This window comes from Nannobrachium achirus (genome assembly GCF_963921795.1).
Source record: "Nannobrachium achirus genome assembly, chromosome: 11".
In the NCBI taxonomy this organism is placed as follows: Eukaryota; Metazoa; Chordata; class Actinopteri; order Myctophiformes; family Myctophidae; genus Nannobrachium; species Nannobrachium achirus.
Genome location: NC_137820.1, coordinates 34,066,683 through 34,087,580, shown reverse-complemented (window position 1 = coordinate 34,087,580; position 20,898 = coordinate 34,066,683). Strand labels below are relative to the sequence as shown.

At 41.5% G+C, this 20,898-nt stretch overlaps 2 protein-coding genes across 2 annotated transcripts in view; both read right to left on the bottom strand.

The window, feature by feature from the left end:
• LOC308294294 (putative polypeptide N-acetylgalactosaminyltransferase 8) overlaps window positions 1-20,898 on the bottom strand; it is a gene marked incomplete at both ends in the record, with an annotated part of 105,155 nt that overhangs the window by 23,580 nt on the left and 60,677 nt on the right. Inside the window, 6 exons of the mRNA XM_080737022.1 lie at window positions 7,181-7,351; window positions 8,056-8,148; window positions 9,839-9,976; window positions 11,610-11,795; window positions 12,483-12,597; window positions 14,414-14,611. Coding sequence (XP_080593148.1) covers window positions 7,181-7,351; window positions 8,056-8,148; window positions 9,839-9,976; window positions 11,610-11,795; window positions 12,483-12,597; window positions 14,414-14,611 — 901 coding nt within the window. The remainder of the gene's footprint in view (window positions 1-7,180; window positions 7,352-8,055; window positions 8,149-9,838; window positions 9,977-11,609; window positions 11,796-12,482; window positions 12,598-14,413; window positions 14,612-20,898) is intronic.
• LOC308294050 (dnaJ homolog subfamily B member 2-like) lies at window positions 1,868-2,717 on the bottom strand (the record flags this gene model as incomplete). Its single annotated transcript, XM_080736759.1, has 1 exon — window positions 1,868-2,717. The coding sequence occupies one exon, from the start codon at window positions 2,715-2,717 to the stop codon at window positions 1,977-1,979; it is 741 nt and encodes a 246-aa protein (XP_080592885.1). The 3' UTR covers window positions 1,868-1,976.

The window sequence follows — 20,898 nt, the reverse complement described above, 5'->3', positions numbered from 1 at the left end:
TGCACCTTTCTAATGGTATTATGTTATGTAGTATAGAATAGTATGTATAGAATAGTGTGAATATATATCAATTCTAATAATATATATATATATATATATATATATATATATATATATATATATATATATATAACAGTAATCATAACACTTTGTAAAGCATTTTATAATTACTTATACGGTCAAGTAGGCCTATCATAATTGCTGGACACATTTATCTTTTTTTGAAAGGATAATATTGTCATAGTTGTACGTGCCAATCACAGTTATGGTGATGAAATTATTAAAATATATAAATTATGAGAATAATTTATATAATAATAGATTTGATCCTGACAAGAAGAAAAAGTCTGACTGACTACCAATTATGAGGCATTATGTTTCTTAATAAACTATTTATAAATTATTTGAAATGGTACTTTTACAGTGCTACAACTTACAAGCGTAATATGCTTTAATATGTATTATTGACCTGATAAATGTACCGATTATTTATGAATGCCAAATGAATCCCAAAAGCCCATTGAGTTCAATGGACGTTTTCTGTAACCTTTTCTGATTGGACAATATCATGTCCAATCAGACAGGATTGGACATAGACGTAATTCATTTCCCAGCAACTGAGCATGTCAATTCAACAACACTTGCAATTTGCCAGAATTAGGCCTACACTGTTATGATCAGATTTGCATCATAGATAGTCTCACCTCAGTGATGGCTAAATAACTAAGTAGTTCTAGGTTATGGATAAAATGTATATGTGCATTATCATCATTTCTGCATCTTTCATCCTCAACCAATTATGAGTCACGTGGTTTATAACTAATACATTTTTGGTGTGAAGTTCTCAAAATGTGGTATAGGAATCTACTGAAAACCTCTGAGTTACTGTAGATGCCATGTAACAAAGGTCATGAGTCTGTCATTGCTTTTCAATAAGAGCGGAGCGTTTGGATTTCTTTTTCCCAGAAGTCCGCGAATGGCAACAAACAGTTGCACCCTTAGACTGTAAAAGAAAATGTGGACACTGGTTCTGATTCTGAAGCCTTTAGTTCAGTCACAGGCCTAGACCCAAAAAAACTGACACGCTCAAGTGTATAAACTCCATCAGGTTCTATATTTGGGCAAAATGTCAGCCCAATCCGACCCTCTTCAACATCTAGTGTAAAATCAAAGTTCTAAAAAGTTAAAAACAAAAAAACTAAAAAATACATATTCTCACTATGTGAAAAAATATTCATGGTTTTAATTAATTGGCCTATTGGCAGCTTACACAAAAAGTTGGCACTGATCAGTCCAGCGTTTTGAGAGATTAGCCATGACACACACAGACGGGAGAAAGCCTTCATTCTAAGTTCAATAAATTGTCAATAAAATGTTTAAAAAAAAAAGAAGAAAAGGAAAACAGCTTGCCAAGTTGGAATGGGTTTTTAGCACTGTGTGCCCAACAAGTGAGGGATTGGCAAAAATAAAATTGAAATAAATTAAATGCAGATGAATTTAAACTATTACCTTTGTGGACATTCAAAATACAAATTGACCTGTCTTTTTTCCAGTACTCATCTCTCGCACACACAACTTCACATCCTACATACTCAAGTTCTGACATTCATTCTTATTTTCAAATAAAGCTCAATAGTAAGTGTCTTTCAGCAGGTAGAGAAGCCCGGTGGACAGGGACTAGTGCAGGGTAGTCAAGGTGAGTATTTCTCTTCCAGGTTCCTGGTAGGTATAGGTTGATTCTCTCCTTTTCCCCAAGTTTTCAGGTGAGTACGGTATCCAAGGACTAGCGCGTCATGGGAGAGTTGCCTTTACTCTCAGGGCCTGTGGGGTTTGGCACAGGGCGGCACAAGCCACAGATTAGCCCAGTGGTTCACAAACGGGTCCATTTGGTTCCATTTATATACTGTCAGAGTTAAGGGAAGACCTTCGCCTTCGTCGTCTTCAGTCCTTTGTGTGCCGTTAGAATGCAGATTTACCTAGGACCTTTCAGACCTTTCAGACGGTCTGGTGGGCTTTTGGGGCGACTGGTGGAGGGAAAGGCGCTGTTGCTCCCGTCGGCTCAGCTCCAGTGCCAGGGCCATCTCATCCTCCACGCCGTTGATGAAGACCTTCTTCAACAGCCCGTCCTCCTCGATCTCCATCCTCCGTTGGCCGTTCTCGTTGATGTTCCTGGTGGTGGTGCGCTTGCCGTTGATGACTTGCTGCGTCACGGATATGGACTTAAAGCACCCCGACACCCCTCCTGCTCCTAGCCTTCTCCCCAACGAGGGAGGGAATATGGAGGAGACTCGACTGTAGCCAAAGTGAGAGGAGAAGCCATTCTGGTGGTCCTGGAAATCTGAAAGTCCTGAAAAGGTAGGGAGGTTCGGCCGCTGGAAATTGAATAGGTCCTGATTGCCGAAGAACTCTCTGAACACCTCGTACGGATTGCGGAACGAGGATGGGAAATCCGTGAACTGCGACGAGATGTCTGTGCTGGAGACGCCTCTACTGGGTCTCATTCGGTCGCTGCCGTGTTGGTCATATGCCTCCCGCTTACTCCTATCGGACAAAACCTCATAGGCCTCGGCCACTTCTTTAAACTTCTTCTCTGCTTCATCCTTGCTGTCGGGGTTCTTGTCTGGATGCCATATCAGTGCCAACCTCCTGTAGGCTTTCTTGATGTCGTCGTGAGTGGCCAATTTGGAGACACCCAGGACGTCATAATAATTCACCATGTCGCCCACTCCTCACTCCTCACAACTCTGTTTTGCACCTTCGGGATGGATCAGTAAGCAGGTCGGATTCTAAACTATGGTTTAGATTGTTATTGCAGCAGTGCCCTGCGTGTCTCCCGTCTTCGTGACAGTCTCACTGCACACGATTCACAACGTCTTTCAATTCTGACAAAGATGAGGCCCTGTGTACAGTTTAAGTACCGTCTAGCCAGTGAGGTGTGACATAGGTCATGCCTCTCAACCAATCACGTGAGGTCAGAACGTATCTATAAGTATTAATCGACTGAACTAATCCTCTACGTTTGGTGAGGATCAAACTTAAGGGCTGGTCAAGCTTCACATGACATTTCGTCCATCCAGACTATAAATACTGTATACGGGTAAGGATGCACACGGGTAAGGACGGGCAAGGACTAAAATTGTCTTAAGGGTAGGACCTCTAACGTCACAATCATGTGCCCCAATGCAGCTATGCCCAAATATGGAGTGTGTTGTCTAACCTCAATGTGTCGTCATGGCATCAGGCGCAAACACATTAAGTCAGCTCCGTATATGGGCAGAAAGGGGGGCATGCCCATATGGGCATATACTGATGACATCAGCAATCTCCATGTATGGGCATAAAAGGGACAAGGGCTGACATATACAGTGATCCAGGCTATAGATCCAGGTTGTCCAGAGCCATATAGATCCGAGTCATCCGACCACTATATCCATATATGGTCATTTACATATATGACACTGACGATCCTCAAACTCTGCGGCAAGGAGTCGAGGGAGTGCCCGCCGTCAAGTAGTTTGGATATCCCAATGTAGATGGACATTCCCATAGGGCAGGGCAGTGGTGCTCACTACAAATCTGCCATTTATTTTTCCCATAGACTTTTACAAAGATATTTATATCAATTATTTTAAGCCTAGACTCAAGCCATCCAGGATCCTGGTGAATCATGATGACCATAAAAACCTTAGATTATGTGAAAATAAAAATAAAACCGCATATATACTGTAATTAAATATTCAAATATTTATTTTCACAGAATCAAAGTTTTATGGTCATGATTCACCAGGATCCTGGATGGCTTGATTCAATGATTGAAATAAATATTTTGGTAAAAGTCTATGGGGAAAATTAATGGATGAAACCCCCCCCCCCCCCCCCCCACGAAGAACATTCATGGGGGCCCCACAGTGAATCCTTGTATCCAGGGCCCAGAATTTGGTGCAACGCCCCTCGCTGTTTGGGGTCCTGCTGCTGCTCCTCAAACTCATACCTGATGGTAACCACGTTCCTCTTTAATTAATAAGCTGTCAATACAATCAATATGTGTTCGTATCATTTTGAGAAACTCACCTGGAAAACAGCTGGTTTTGTTTTACGAGTGTTGATGATGACAACCTGTGTCAAGTGGTCCTGCATCCTGGAAGGCTGTATTTACAACTGCCACAAGAGGGTGCTGTTTGTACACTGCTTGGACTGAACCAGCCAACTTAATCCAGACAGTACCCTGCAACGGCGCAACCTCTCTCAATTACATCCATGTTTGCCAGTTCCTCTCCCCTCTCCCCTCCCACTCTGGCTGGCCAGGGGGAGGCAGTATAGAGACCAGGATTACTGCATGTTTTTTTGTGAGGGTACCTACTTGGGGATACGGTGAGAATATGCAAACTCCAGTTACTCCACACAGAAAGACCCTTTCGCCAACCCCACTTAGGGTATGGGCAATGTTTTATAACTCCACAGATGAGACAGACAAACAAGTACATAACTCTAGGGTACAACTCACAGAGTTGTATGTCAAAGATTTTGTCAGACTATTTGTTTTGAGGCTTTACAAACCAAAGTTTCATTTTATTTGCCCATACAGACAATACAGCCCAGAATATACACATTGTCCCCATGTTAAGTGCAAACAGCTATGTTTTTGAATCATTGAAACATTTCATGCTGCATGAGTCCAAAACCTCCACTCTTTCTTCTATTACAGAAAGACACACACACACACACACACACACACACACACGCACGCACGCACGCACACGCGCGCACACGCACCATTTCTTTCTTTCTCTCTCCCTCCCTCCCTCCCTCCCTCCCTCTCCCTCTCCCCCCCCCCCCCCCCCTCTCTCTCTCTCTCTCTCTCTCTCTCTCAGAAAGGTTTGATAATATTTTGGATTTCCCATCTCTGGCCGGTACATTCCTGGACCACCAGTTTGCTGTCAGTGATCTCCAAACATCTCTTGGTCTCTCTGTTTTTAATTTCTTTACCCTAAAAAGAGAGAACCAGAAAAGCATAGATTGAAGTCTGTCCCACCTGACTCATGGATATCAATCATCAACCGACGGCGCGAAAAATGCTACTGTTACTGCAACCGAATAGACCGTTTGTCAGCCTTCTGATTGGTCCCTGAGACTCCCTGACTGGCCAACCAGAAAAAAAAAACATTCACTTTTCGCTACCGGGGGTGGAGTTATGCAGTGGGAGAAAGTGGTTTCAGTCTTTCACCGCGATGTGCATTGCGGAGCACGGCCAGCGTGCAGTACGGCGCTGCGCAGTCATAGAAATTTCGATCATTATAATGAATAAGCTTCAACAGACTAGTTCACATGAACCTTATCAATGTAACTAAGAGTTTTGATTGGGTACATATATTTTAAATGGGCAGAATTACGACAGCCAGCCTATTATGAAGTGGAATTATAGGCTGGCTGTCAGCTTCCTACCCAAGATGCACTGCGCTTTCTCTCTCTGTTTCTGTCCTCTGCCTGTTCCAGAGGATTAAACTAATTAAAACATATATTTTCGGGGGAAAACTACTGTTTTGCAATGTAATTACTGTACTTTTTTCTTCCCTTTTTATTAATATCACGTAGATGTGTTTCTTTTGGTACTTTAAATAGCTATAATGAGGATATGAAAAATCTTTTTTCCCCATTCATTTCCAATATAAAAACAACCTGCCCTGGTTTTTCTGTCCCACTGGGATTAAACTAATTAAAACATATATTTTGGGGGGAAAACTCCTGTTTTGCAATGTAACTACTGTACTTTTTTCTTCCCTTTGTATTAATATCACGTAGATGTGTTTCTTTTGGTACTTTAAATAGCTATAATTAGGCTATGAAAAATCTTTTTTCCCCATCCACTTCCATTATAAAAGAATCTGCCCTGGTTTTTTCGTCCCACCTAGTAACAAGAGCAAAATGGGGCGGGATTTGACATACAGTCTATTACTAAAAAAGTTGCCAATATGAGTGACTGACTATCGTAAACGATACAGAGCCACCTATCTGACAATAACGCCTGGGACAATTTGTTTATTTTTGGAAAACAATTCTTATATGAGACGATTCTAAGATGACCCAGTGTTATTCTCCGCAGAATGACTTCCGTGACCCAGAAAATGAACGAGTGACACCAGGACTTATGGTATTTCATAGAGCAGGGGTTCTCAAACTTTTTTGTCTCAGGGCACCCCATAAATACATTTTTAATCCGAGGCACCCCTACATTATAATTTTATATTATAATCTTATATTTATAGCATATCGTCGTTGTCGGGTGGAAATGTCCAAAACCGTTCGTTTTGTATTTATCATCTATAAAATGTACTAAGGGTTAGGGTTAGGGTTAGGCTCGCATCGCGAGGCGTTGTGTGCTAGTAGATCGGCTGTTTTCACTAGTTTTGGGCGACAGTCTAGTATGATGAAGCAGGGCTTTGCTTTACCAAAAGACGTATATTTTAGTGATTATGTTGCGAGGAAAACATTGAGATAATAGCCATTTTGGTAACTGACTGAAAATAAGTTTAAAATGATACTAAATATGTTTTCAAGTGTCCAAATAAATTCCAAATATTATCAAATTATCTCACAGCACCCCTGGACTGCCGTCACGGCACCCCAGGGTGCCCCATCACCCACTTTGAAAACCCCTGTCATAGAGACCCAGCCAGATTGACTTGGTTAACCCATTTAGACCTGGAACGCATCTGAGTCACATTCGATTTTAACCACTTTAACAATTATTTTATGCCTTAGGTGTAGAAAAATAGCAGATATACAAGCTCATAGTGTGGCACCAAGTGCTGCGCTATAACCTTGTATATCTGCTATTAAAAGAAAATCATGAACAATTTTGTGCAAGTCTTTGAATATTTTGACCCGATTCTATAAATACCTTCTAAATCCTTCTAAGGTTTTTGAAAAACTTTCTATGTTTCTATGTCAGAAGTTCTCAAGCCTTTTCATTATTTGGCCGCTGACCCCATCTCAAAATATTATGTTTCAGGGACCCCCCCAGTAGCAAATATTTGAATGAAAACTTTAAAAAAAAAAGATATATTCAAAGATTTGCACTCATTTTCAGGATTTTTCAAAAATAGCAGATCTACAAGCTCATAGCAGCTAAAGTATAAAATAATGCTTATTTGTTCTGTTGTTGATAGGTGAATAGCAGTACCTGAGTGAAATCCCAGAAACGGCTCATCCCGTTCTGTGTAGCCTGTCTGCATTCGTGAAGGCCGGGGATGTGAACCGCCTCGCCCTCATCGACAAGACACCTGTTCTCATTGTACTTGTGGGACTTGATGCCGCCGATGTACAGCTCGCCACTTCCACGGTAATATGTGTACTGAAGAGAGGAAAACACCAGACCTTTTGCCAACAGAAACAGGTTCACAAGGGTTGTGCTTACATCTGAAGCCTGATACTTGTATACTTAGTATATACTTAGCTGTATTTTATACTAAGTTGCAAACAATATTAGTGATCTGTACAAGTACAGCAAATACAAAGTATACTTGTATATCTTTAGCATACTTTGTCTATAGTATATACTTAAAAACTGAGAATAGCGAACTACAAGCATATACGTCTACGTAGTATGTACTTGCGTATAGGCTACTTAGTTTATGCTTAGTTGCTGAAAATAGACAAGTATATACTATTAAGTACTCAGTACTGTAATAAGTACTTAAAAATAGACGATCTACAAGTTCATGCTGTATTTTCTCCCACCAAGAGGCCCCAATTCCAGGCATTTGTCGCATTCTTAAAGGGGAAGAGAAATAATGACATATTTCAATATTGAAAATGGGTGGTCTTCCCCTTTAAGACAAAAATTTTATTATAGTAAATTAACCCTCATTGATTCCGGACCCAAATGCATTTGGGTCCCCATCCGGAATCAATGGGGGTACATTTTTGTAATCAAATTATTGTCTTGGGAATGCGACAAAAAACAGAACATATTATTGAGCTAAAGTCTCTATGGCGTCAGTAATCAATAGAAAATAAGTCCTTTTGGGGGTGAACTACTCCTTTAATGATGCTCACCTGAGGTTCGTAGTAATAGCAGTTGTATGCAATGGGTATATGACCCGGCACAGGCCCCTGATCGATGCACATGCTGGCGTTCATGTTCTTCATCTTTGTTTTCCACAAATCAAGAGCAGAAACAGACCCATGTATTAGTGTGTTTGTATTAGGCTGGGCAATATATCAAACATGTACCTTCATCGAGGTATCAACATGCGCGATATACATACCGACGAAGACGGCTTGAAATGAGGTATTGGTGTATGTGTCAAATTAATTAGCAGACACACATATGCATGCACGCAGCCAGGGGCGTCACACCAAATTCTGGGCCCTGGGTACAAGGATTCACTGCGGGGCCCCTGTGCTTTAACTATTGGAAAATAGCAGATATACAAGCTCACAGCGCGGCACCGAGTGCCGCGCTGCGAGCTTGTAGATCTGCTATTTTTTTTTAAATCATGAAAATCTTTGAATATTTCAAATCCTTTTTTTTTTTTTTTTACCTATGTTTCTATGTCAGTGGAGCACAAACCTTTTCATGTGAAGGACCCCCAAAATGGTATGTATTTGGCCACAGACCCCCATCTCAAAATATTGAGTTCCAGGGACCCCCCCCCCCCCCCCCCTCCCCCAGAAGCAAAATTTGAGTTACAAATGTTCGCTTAACAAATACACATATTCAAAGATTTGCACACATTTTCACGACTTTTCAAAAATAGCAGATCTACAAGCTCGCAGCGCGGCACTCGGTGCGGCACTCGGTTATTTCAATAGAACCATTGTTGGAACATGTAAATAAGGCATTTACTTTCTTTATTCTATGTGTAGGCTACTGTGCAATGTGCATGTATGGATATGCTATTCATTATCAGTGGATCTACAGTAAAGCAGAAAAAACATTAAAAACTATATAATGCAATTGTTTTTACTAATATCGTGAGTAATATCGATATCGAGGTATTCAACGGCGTTATCGAATATCGAAGGTTTTCCTAATATCGCCCAGTCTTAGTGTGTACAGTACAGTATGGGCTGTCCCTTTCCTCATGAGATAATACGGGTCACAAGGTTAGTGTATGTACAGTATATCGTTGCGGGCACAAACTTTGTATCTCCGTATTGACATTATACGAATAAATATTGAACCCACGAAAAGTATTAACAAGAGCTGGTGAATTGGATCCATTGGAATAGCAGTGTACAGCAGGCCAAGGCTTTTCAAAGTGGGTGACGGGGCACCCTGGGGTGCCGTGATGGCAGTCCAGGGGTGCAGCGAGTTAATTTGATAATATTTGGAATTTATTTGGACACAAACATATTTAGTATAATTTTAAACTTGAAGTACAAAGTTATTTTCAGTCAGTTCTAACCAAAATGGCTATTATCTCAACGTTTTCCTCGCAACATAATCACTAAAATATCGTCACTGTTGGGCAGAAACCTCGTATCTCATACGGTTTCATAAGTTTCAAATGTGTACGTCTTTTGGTAAAGCAAAGCCCTGCTTCATCATACAAGAAAGACTGTTGCATAAAACTAGTGAAAACATCCGATCGTGCTTGTAGATCTGCTGTATTCACTAGTTTAGTACATTTTATAGATGATAAATACAAAACGAACGGTTTTGGACAACGACGATTATCACAATATGCTATAAATATAAGCTGCTGGGAGTGAAAATTATAATGTAGGGATGCCTCGGATTAAAAAGATATTTATGGGTGCAAAAAAAGTTTGGGAACCCCTGCAGTAGGCTACAGTAAGATCTTAGCTCCACCCACCACAGGTCTAAACTTACCCCGCCGTAGCCCACAAGATCATCCAAGGGATCCAGTTTTGGATACACGTTCTCCAGGTACCACTTGAAAGGCTTACATTTCAGCCTCTTTCGGAGCTTCTTCCTCTCCGACACGTCTCCAATATCTATCCCATGATCCTTGTTTTAGGGGGGTGGGGGTGGGGGTGGGGGTGGAGGTGCAGAATTAGTCTTGTTTACTGTATTGAATGAATGGAGAATGTCAAATCACGTCAAAAACAGTTGTGTTAGTGACAAGCTGGTCGCACCCAATGTCTCATAATTGTCTTTTCATATTGTATAGGGGTGTAACGATATAGTAACTGAATCGAAAAATAGATTTTAATTTGCAGTGATCTACTATATTGTTTGCAAAAGCTAAATATCATACCGCTTTGGCTTTGTATCGCTTCGTATCATTTTAAAATGTGGTAATCGGTATCGAATCGTTTTGCAATGCAAATAATTGATTGTATGGAAACTATGTATTTGTGCCTTGTATTTAGAAGTTTTAAGAGGGGAAAAGGGGTCTAACTTTCCATTCCATATAGCTACTCTTGGTCTATCGATAAATGTGTGTAATCTCTGTGTTCATGTCAAGGTGGGTTTGTCAATATGTGTTGAAATATAATGTCCATGTATTTGCTAGATAATCACAGCGTTTACTTCCATAATAATAGATTTTTCACACGTTTTACACAGATTTAAATTCTTTGATAAATAGTTACTATATATCGATTCTAAATCATTGAATCGAATCGTATCGTATCGCCATGAATGAACCAATATCATCCATGTATCGTATCGTTAACCATGTATCGTAATGCGTATCGTATCGCCGTTAAAATGTTAAATCGTTACACCCCTAATATTGTACAATGGTTGTAAGGTGTGTACCAAATGATAGGGGTGGATATTGGCAAGAATCTCGCGATGCAATACGTATCACGATACTTGGGTCACGATGCAATAGTATCAGGATAGGATATATTGCGAATCTTTGCGATACGATACTATTGCGATATAGGTATCAGCTGCTCTAATGTTGTTGTTTTCGTCGTTCGCAGCCATTTTATCGAGAGACCTCACTCACTGAAGGGGAAGTAGCTACTATAGTACAGCAACATCTAGAGCTGAGTGTCAGGACCGAACTTCAGCCATTGGTTCCTATGCATGGGAACATATTTTATTTTCCTCAAAGTATCGCGATACTACTGCCCGAAGTATCGATACAGTATTGGCAAATAAACTATCGCGATGTATTGCCATATCGATTATATTGCCCACCCCTACCAAATGAGTCGCAACAAGCGAAGAGGGGATTGAATACTTACATTATTCATATGTTTTTGTATAGGCCTACTGTAAATTGAAATGATAAATGTGTGGTCCCAAAGCACACCTGGCAGTGGTGGAAAAAGTACTCAAATGTCTTACTTATGTAAAATTTCAAATATAGAAATACTCTGTTACAAGTAAACATTCAGAATTCACAATAAAAGTACCAAAAGTAAAAGTACAAACTGTTTGAAAATAGCAGATCTACAAGCTCACAACACGTCACAATGCGACACGTTGTGAGCTTGTAGATCAGCTTTTTTCAAATAGCCAAGGTATAAAATAGGGCTAAAGTGGTTAATGTATGTTTTAGAGGTGTCAACAATAATCTATTCAGCAATGCATCGCAAGACGCGCAATTCAGTTAAATTCAATGAAAGTAAATGTACTTTACAACACTGCCGTTTGGGAACCAACAAGCACTGTCCTACATTACCTTAAAGGGCAGGTTCCAGGCCAGGTTGACGTTGTGTTTGTATTCGTCCATCCACACCTCTGCTACCCTCAGGGCGTTCCTCTTCATTGCGGGGCTCAGGTCCAGCATATAGGGCTTGTGGGCCCTCTCAATGTGGGCTACCTTGGAGCAGGGAACAACCTCTATACTCCCTCCACACGTCCACACCTGTAATAATGGCTGTTACTAAGTGGTTACTCAGTTCAGTTCCATATACGTACAGTACAGGTATATATATTTATGTTGAAGAGGTAGTTTCATTTTGGGGGAATTTGACCATTTTTACTACATAACCAGAGTCAGGCAAGGTAATGGGAGTCCAATTTTAATAAAGGATATGTACAGTATAGTAAGAACTCGTGGACACATTGTGTTAAAATTGCAACTAAGTATTGTTAAGTATTAGACCCTCAGCTTTGGAGACTATTTCCCTACTTTTGAGAGGAGCTTCTACAGTCCTGTCCCCTGTCTAAAGCTGGTTGCACACTGCTGCGTTTTTCTTTGCGAAATGCGTTTTTCAGGGCAAGGAGAGGAGAGAGAGAGATAGAGAGAGCAAGGGACCGAGTGGTGCGCGAAACGGGCGGAAGTGTGCAAACGTGACTGACATAACGTGAGGTTGATTTTTTTATTTGCGTGCTCCGAAATTCACTCCGATATTCGGCCCGAAAAACGCAGCAGTGTGCAACCACCTTAACTCTTGGTAAGTAGGAAAAGGAGAAAAATTGAATTCCCTGAAAAACAGAAACACCCTTTGAAAGCTGATGTGAATGGCAGGTGTCAAAAAAAGACCAAAATAACCAAATTTGAGTTGAACACAGAAATTCTCATGTGCTAGTATTGTTGTGGTTAACTCACTCGGATTCCCAGCTCAACGTTTTCCCCACCATATACTTTCATTCCTTCATCGAGGACCCCGATTTCCCCTAGAAACTTCCTGTCTGCTGCTAGGATCCCCATGACTGATGGACTCCTGGGGAAGAAGATACAGAGCCAAAGTGTTGCTCAGGGATGTCGAACCAAATTCTTGGCCCCCATGAATGTTCTTCATAGGGAAACCCATTTAGACTATCTGCTATATTGAAAAATAGCAGATCTAAAAGCTCGCAGCACGGCACCGAGTGCTGCACTGCGAGCTTGTAGATCTGCTATTTTTTTTATTTTTATCGTGAAAGTCTTTGAATATCTCAAATCGTTCTAAGGTTTTTTGATGTCATGTTTATGTCAGTGGTGCTCAAACCTTTTCACGTGAAGGACCCCCAAAATGATATGTATTTGGGTTAGGGTTAGGAACCCCCATCTCAAAATATTTCCCCACAGAAGCAACATTTTAGTTTCAAATGTTCACTTACAAATACATATATTCAATGATTTGCAAACATTTTCACAACTTTTCAAAAATAGCAGATCTACAAGCTCGCAGCGCGGCCAAAGCTAATGTATAAAATAAATAAGGCCCCTCCACCTTGGGCCCTGGTAACCCAGTCCCACTTTCCCCCACTTGTGTGACTTGTCGTCAGGCACGTGCACACATAGACATCAAAGGGGGCTTGAGCCCCTGCCATTTTCCCCGTCTGTAAAAAACTGCCCTCTCCAGACCATGAATGCACGATTTACTATTTTTTTACCCCCCCCCCCCCCCCCCTTTGAACGCAGCAATTTACGCTGAAAGAATTTGTCCTCTGTGTAGGACAAATGTCGTATGCTGCATCTTCGGAAGCTAAAAAGTGCGGGGTCGCCCACCGAAAATCGCTATTTTCAAATCTTTCTCAGCCCCTGCCTCTCTTCTCTGCACGCCCCTGCATGTCATCCAAAATATTTGATACAGAATAGATCTTGACTGCCACCACCCCAGGCTTGGTTCACACCGTCTGTCCATGTTATCTGCAAGTGATCAGATCAGATTTGTGTATCTGCATTGGTTGCCGTGGTGATGACATAACGACACAAGCATGAGTAATAATATTTAATTGATACTACATGGTACCATGGTGTCATTCGTCTAAAAGCTAGCGAGTGTGACCATCTCACGTTACAACAAGGTTCCAATCAGGCTTCAATGTTCAAGTGTCCAAACTGTGACACAGCTTCAGGGGCGTCACAAGGGCGGGGTAGGAAAGTGGGACTGAGTTACTAGGGCCCAAGGTGGAGGGGCCCTAGTAACTTTAGCTATTGAAAAATAGCAGATATACAAGCTCACAGCGCGAGTGCCGCGCTGCGAGCTTGTAGATCTGCTATTTTTGAAAAGTCGTGAAAATGTGCGCAAATCTTTGAATATATGTATTTTTTAAGTGAACATTTGTAACTCTAATTTTGCTTCTGGGGGGTCCCTGGAACTAAATATTTTGAGATGGGGGGTCCTTCACATGAAAAAGCTTGAGCATCACTGACATGAAAACATAGGTTTCGTGGTACACATTTTCACGATTTTTCAAAAATAGCAGATCTACAAGCTCGCAGCGGGGCACTCGGTGCCGCGCTGTGAGCTTGTATATCTGCTATTTTTCAATAGTTAACATTCACGGGGGGCCCGCAGTGAATCCTTGTACCCAGGGCCCAGAATTTGGTGTGACGCCCCTGCACAGCTTTACAAATACGATCTGCATCGGATTTCAAACCAGCTTGGAATATGGTTCGAATCTGATTCGTTAAAATCAGTGCCCTTGTATTTTTTCTTTTCTGTTTGGATCAAATTCCAACCTGGATCTAACAAAAGTATGATTTGGGCAGCCAGTGAACATGATAGCCAAAAGGCCCAAACAACTCTATTCAGTATGTCTTCAACTCACTTGCCAGGCATTGAGGTATCGTTGAGCTTTTCCCACTCAGGGCTAAAGCCTTCATACATGCACCACAAGGCCCAGTCGAAGGCATGGGCGTTGGCTCCATACGTCACCACAGACAGGTCATCAAAATTGACCTTGTCAAACACTGGAGACACCACCACCGTTCTGTCCAATTTGATCTGGGTCAGCAGAGGCTCCGCCCTAGAGGAACAGAGTAAAAACACCTCAGAATACCAATATAGGAAGCAAAAGCATGGGTCTTCAACAGGGGGTCCGGGACCCCTAGGGGGGTCTTCAGACCAGAGTTACTACAGGGGGTCCTCCAAATCTTTGAGTGATATAAGGTTTCTTTCTCCTTTTTTATATAATACAATAATATATCCATATTCCTATATCCATATTCCGTGAACTTTAGCCAAACATAGCAGATCTACAAGCTCACAGCGCGAGGCGCTGTGAGCTTGTAGATCTATTGATGCTATTTTTGGCAAAGAGGTTTGGTGATTGGTGTAGAGGTGAAAAAGAGCAGACTAAGCACAGAGTGAAAGTTCAAGTATTGACAGTTCAAGTGGTTAAATATCTGAAAACACAAATTGACATGAATCCAAAATACACAATGATTGTGCTGTCAAACGATGAAACTATATGGAATCTATGATGAAGGTTGTATGGGGGTCCCTGCTTCATCACTCTCTCAACTAAGGGGTCCTTGGCTTGAAAACGTTGATCGACCCCTGAGCAAAAGGATCCGTTGTGTAACTAAGTACATTTGCTCAAGTACTGTACTTTGTGGTACTTTTACTTTACTTCATGAATCTCTAGCCTACTCCACTACAATCCAGCATTTAGCAGACACCTATCCAGAGTGACTTACAGTAAGCAAACTAATGTTATTATTTAGTCTCAAATTAATATTTTTTCATAAATACCCACAGACAAACTTAACCACTTTCAACCTGGTGTCCATTTGCATGAAATGATTGGCAATCCTTTTTTTTTTTTTATCATATATTTTTATTATTATGTTTTAATAATTGTAAAAAATAGGAGATGAGCTTGTAGATCTGATCTTGTTCTGCTTCTTTTGCACTAAACATTTTTATAATATGGAATGCATTGATGAAAAAGAAAAAGACAAAATGCAGTGGTGGAAAAATATAACAATATTTTAAAGGGTCCATTTGGTTCCATGTGTACACACTCAGAGTTATAGACCTGGCTGTAAGGGTCCATTTGCTTCCATTTGTTACACTCTAAAACTCTTAGAGTTTAGGAGTTTGTTTTTGTTTTGCTGAAAATAATGTTTCCTGTTTGTTTATGATCTAAACTACTTCTGCGGGGAACTCCGGGAGTGGTGTGTGTTTCAACCCGGACAAGATAGAGGGAAGGACGGGAACCGTTTGTTCCGTCCCTCTCTCTCATCCGGGTTGAAACACAGTAAACAGAGCAGAGAGTAAAGGAACAAGTCTGTATAATATAATATAATACAATAATAGAGGTTTTATTACTTTACTTTAATAGAGAAATTAGAGCTGTGTTAAAGTGTGTTTTCTACCAGGAGACATTCTTGGAGAAGGTATGTTTGTTTTTGTTGTTTTTTCCTTTTGTGGCAATATATATCGGCTCTGAAAAGCTGCTACTCGAAACTGGTAAATGAAAACAAAGCCTACCCTACGTCCCCTGACCTTAATTGTAATATGAGTTACAAAAAAGATCTCAATTGAAACAAGCCATAGGCTTTTTTGAGGTCAAAATAATAAGGTGCTGCTCGATTATGACAAAAAGCAACACAATTATTTTTGGTCAATATGATTACATAATCCTTGGAACCAAATGTTAACAAACACATGGACTGGTTTGATATCTTTCTTGTTGACCAAAAGGCTCTCTTTCCATCATCTTGGCTCAGATCAGAACTAAACATCTCACAGTCTGACTGAGATTGAGTTTGGGCTTTTAGGTTTAATGAATGAAAGTGCACAGATGTAAAATAATTATCTTTTCAGCCCTGCTTTGATCACTCCCCTCACCCAGAACAAAGGGTGCTTACAGTACGTGATCAAATACCATCTCTCATCCCCTCTTGTTAGTTTGAGGATATATTTTGGATCACAGCCCAACCATAATTGTTTGTATCCGTTTTAGAAATGGTTTCATGTAAAACAGAGGAAGGCCAGATCTGTTTTACGTGAACCCATTTCTAAAACGCATTACACATTAAAGTTTGTACGGCCCTATAGTAAAGGGTGGGGGTATAACTATTGGTGGGGTTGGAGTAGCTCTGGTCCATCGCTTTCACCTCCCGCATTGCTCCCGGTGAAGCTCTGACAGACCCGTCGGGAAACGCATGGACTCGAGATTGTCGGCCCCGCCGAGCGCTCAATACTAGTGAAAATAAACAAAACCGTTTCACTACTCACCAAACCAAAGGTCGTTTTGCGCTGTTGAAAGTCTATTCTCCGCGGTGGTGAACCCCTCAGCACCCCACCTACTCTGTAAAATACATTATTTTTGTCAAGAAAAAAAACGCACCCACCTCGAGCCACCTAGCGGCCACCACAGATACAATGGTTCACAACCCGGAAATAAGCGGCGGTCGAGTTGGATGCACTTTATTTCATGACAAAAATAATGTATTTTACAGAGTAGGTGGGGTGCTGAGGGGTTCACCACCGCGGAGAATAGACTTTCAACAGCGCAAAACGACCTTTGGTTTGGTGAGTAGTGAAACGGTTTTGTTTATTTTCACTAGTATTGAGCGCTCGGCGGGGCCGACAATCTCGAGTCCATGCGTTTCCCGACGGGTCTGTCAGAGCTTCACCGGGAGCAATGCGGGAGGTGAAAGCGATGGACCAGAGCTAGGGTTGGAGCATGGTTGCAGAAACATTAAAAGCAAATTGGCTACTTTCACCTTATTCACTTAAGACCAGGGGTCTTCAACTTTTTCAGGCCAAGGACCCCTTATCTGAGAGAGGGATGAAGCAGGGACCCCCAAAACCTTTTCATAGATTCCATATATAGTTTCATTGTTTGACAGCACAATCGTCAGTGTATTTTGAACCGTCACTCTGACCTTTCACTCTGTTCTTAGTCTGCTCATTTTCCCCTCTACAACAAACCTCTTTGCCAAAAACAGCCGATCTACAAGCTCACAACGCCGCGCTGTGAGCTTGTAGATCGGCTATTTTTGGCTAAAGTTCTCAGAATATGGACACTATAGGGTTCAAGTGGTTAATATAAAAAAAAGTAGAAAAAGGTTTCTATCGCACAATGATTTGGAGGCCCCCCTGTAGTAACTCTGGGGACCCCCTAGGGGTCCCGGACCCCCTGTTGAAGACCCCTGCTATTTAGACCATTATTTGCATGTTGACACCACTAAGTCTGAAGTTATTAAAGTCCTTGTTGAATTGCTTCATTTCAGAGCAAGTGTGTGGAGTCCAGACTGCAGGTGAAGATGAACTCTCCAGACTCAGTCAGGGCCATTTCTATTAAACAGGAGGAACCTGAAGATCACCCACACTTCAGTAAGTCTAACCACTTGAACCCTAGCATCGCTATGTAGGGGGAACAAGTGCTGAGAATAGTCCATCTACAAGCTCACAACTTGTCGAGTATTATGCTTTAATATTGTTTCATAATTTCAGGATTGAAATGAAATATGTGCTGTAACAAAGTTTTTAGTAAACAATATCATCCTAAAACATGGCGTAGTGTTGATTGAAGTTGTGCCAACTAAGCGTTATGTTGCTTCTGTACTATTCACTGTGGGCCGTTGAATATAGCATGTCTGTCCAAAATGACAGAGGAGAACAGAGGAGAGGAGATACAGGGCCCTATTTTCATCCATGCCGTATCTTATTCTTTTTTTTACTATATATATATATTTTTTTAATTGTACAAAAAATTGTAAAAAAAAAAAAAAAAAAGTAGGGCTTGGATAGAAATATAGGTCACAGGCTTTTCCCAAAACGGAATAAACAACATGGAGTACATCTTGTGATCATGTGTTCTCCTGGTTCTCTGTGTGTTAGCCTCGGAAACCCAGGCTTATTTTGGCGATTTGTGTGTTAACTCTTTCTGTGCGAAAACCAAATAATCTCGGTTCTTTTTTTCCATTCCAATACTAATTTTTTAATCTATTTCGCTTACCCTGAGCTGCTAGTAGCGACGTGGGTGGTCCTGGCTCCTCCACCGTTTCCCAACGAGCCATTCTACTTGTCCCGATGATTTATTCCATTGAAAATGGTTTAGAAAAAAGTTTAGAGCCCCCCCAAATAAACGCTGTTTCAGCAAGACGTATTAAGGATTACAAGAACCGACATTATTCGGTTCCTTTAGTAAAATGAATTAAATAATCGTAGGCATCAACGAAGCCCCGGTCTAATTTAGCATCCTAGCACAAGGCCGCGATTCTGTTTACACGGCCGGTAATGGGAAGAAAAGGCCGCAGCACGCCGCCCACTCCAATAGAAAAACACATCTTTACAGCGGATTTTCTCCGGATTGTGTTCCGAGGCCAGCAGACAAGTTATTTTGGCGGCTGAATAACCGATCGCTCTTCTAAAAATTGATATAGTCGATTGATAACTGATAGCTAACTTCCTCCGGCTCGCTAGCATAGCACTCATTCGAGTGAAAAGCCAAGCCAGTTCAGGCTGGCGACCCGGATGTGATAGTGAATGCCTACGGGAGAATGGCTGGCACTCTAGCGGCACCTAGCGGCGCCCGGCAGCTATTGAGTTAACAGTTAGAGAATGAAATGGAGACTCATGTTAGCCAAGAGCGCCATCTAGCGTAAACACTGATAAAACACTTGCAGTAAAAATACATGATTGTAAGTAAATTAGTTAAAGGGATAAGAAACCCCGCCTCTAATTTGTTTTATGGGAATTCAGAACATGAAAAGATTTCTAAAATGTAGGCGTGGTTATCTGCCGTTGTGGGGGGAGGGGGCGGAGTAATGCGTGTTCTATCAGAGAGACAGAGCGAAGCTGTCAGCAGTGGGCACTGGGCAGTTGCTGTTTCCATTTCGGAAACATTTTTTAAAACCAGCCATTGGAGGTGTAAAAAGTATAAAGATTCGGCAACTCCATGTTATATAACCAATTATAATGTGCAAGTATTTTACAAACAAGCCGTCTGAGCTTTTATCCATGGACATAACTTTCTCCAGCTCTGGACTGTTTTACACGAAACCGGAGAGGGACGGACGCTAGGCTAACGCTGATAGCTATTTTCTGTATGTGTGTAGTGTAGCCTGTGTGTGTGTGTGTGTGTATGTGTGTGTGTCGTGACAGTGCGCGCGCACACACAACGTCCACACGAAAAGTAGCAGATCTACAAGCTCACAACGCGTCGCTTTCGAGACGCGTTGTGAGCTTGTAGATCGGTTATGTAGACGAGCTGCCGTAGTAGCAGCAGCTTCTCATGTAAACACGTTTGTTTCGGCTATTTTGTGACAGTGTAGTGTGTGTGTGCGTGTGACACGTGTTTGTGTGTGGTGACAGTGCGCGCACGCACGCACGCGCGCACACACACACACACACACACACACACACACACACACACACACACACACACACACACACACACACACACACACACACACACACACACACACACACACACTACAGTCACAAAATAGCCGAAACCAACGTGTTTACGAGAAGCTGCGGCTACATAGCCGATCTACAAGCTCACACATTGTGAGCTTGTAGATCTGCTATTTTTCGCGCACGCACGCACACACACACACACACACTGTGATTTTGTGTTTCATGCTCCTTTAAGCAGATGATACCTCAGTTTGTACATGGAGGATGACTTTTTGATTTACACTTAAAATGATAATTCGCCCCCCAAACATTTTCGTTGCATTCCTAAGCCAATATGACCAGCAGTGGTTCTCTATGGAGACACAAAGAGCCGGCTCTATGGCAGGGGTTTTCAAAGTGGGTGCCGTGATGGCAGTCCAGGGGTGCCGCAAGATAATTTGATAATATTTGGAATTCATTTGGACACAAAAAAGTATTATGTATTATTTAAACTTGAAGTACAAAGTTATTTTCAGTCAGTTCTAATCAAAATGGCTATTATCTCAACGTTTTCCTCGCAACATAATCACTAAAATATGGCATAAATATAAGGTGTTGGGAGTGAAAATGATGAATATAATGTAGGGGTGCCTCGGATGAAAATAATATTTATAGGGGTGCCCTGAGCCAAAGAAGTTTTGGAACCCCTGCTCTATGGAGACACTGAGAGTCTCCTCAAATTATTGGCTTGACTGGTGATATTGCTAGGTGTTCAATGTAATGGGTCCCGGGACCCACAGGTGGTCATTCAAATGGGTCCCAGAATTATTTTATGGGTCCCGCGACGACACACGCATTATGTATCAACGGTGAAAACATCAAAAAGGACTTTAATTTAAACAAATAGTGGCAAATAGCCACTTGTATGTAGTTAATAAAGGACAGAAACATGGA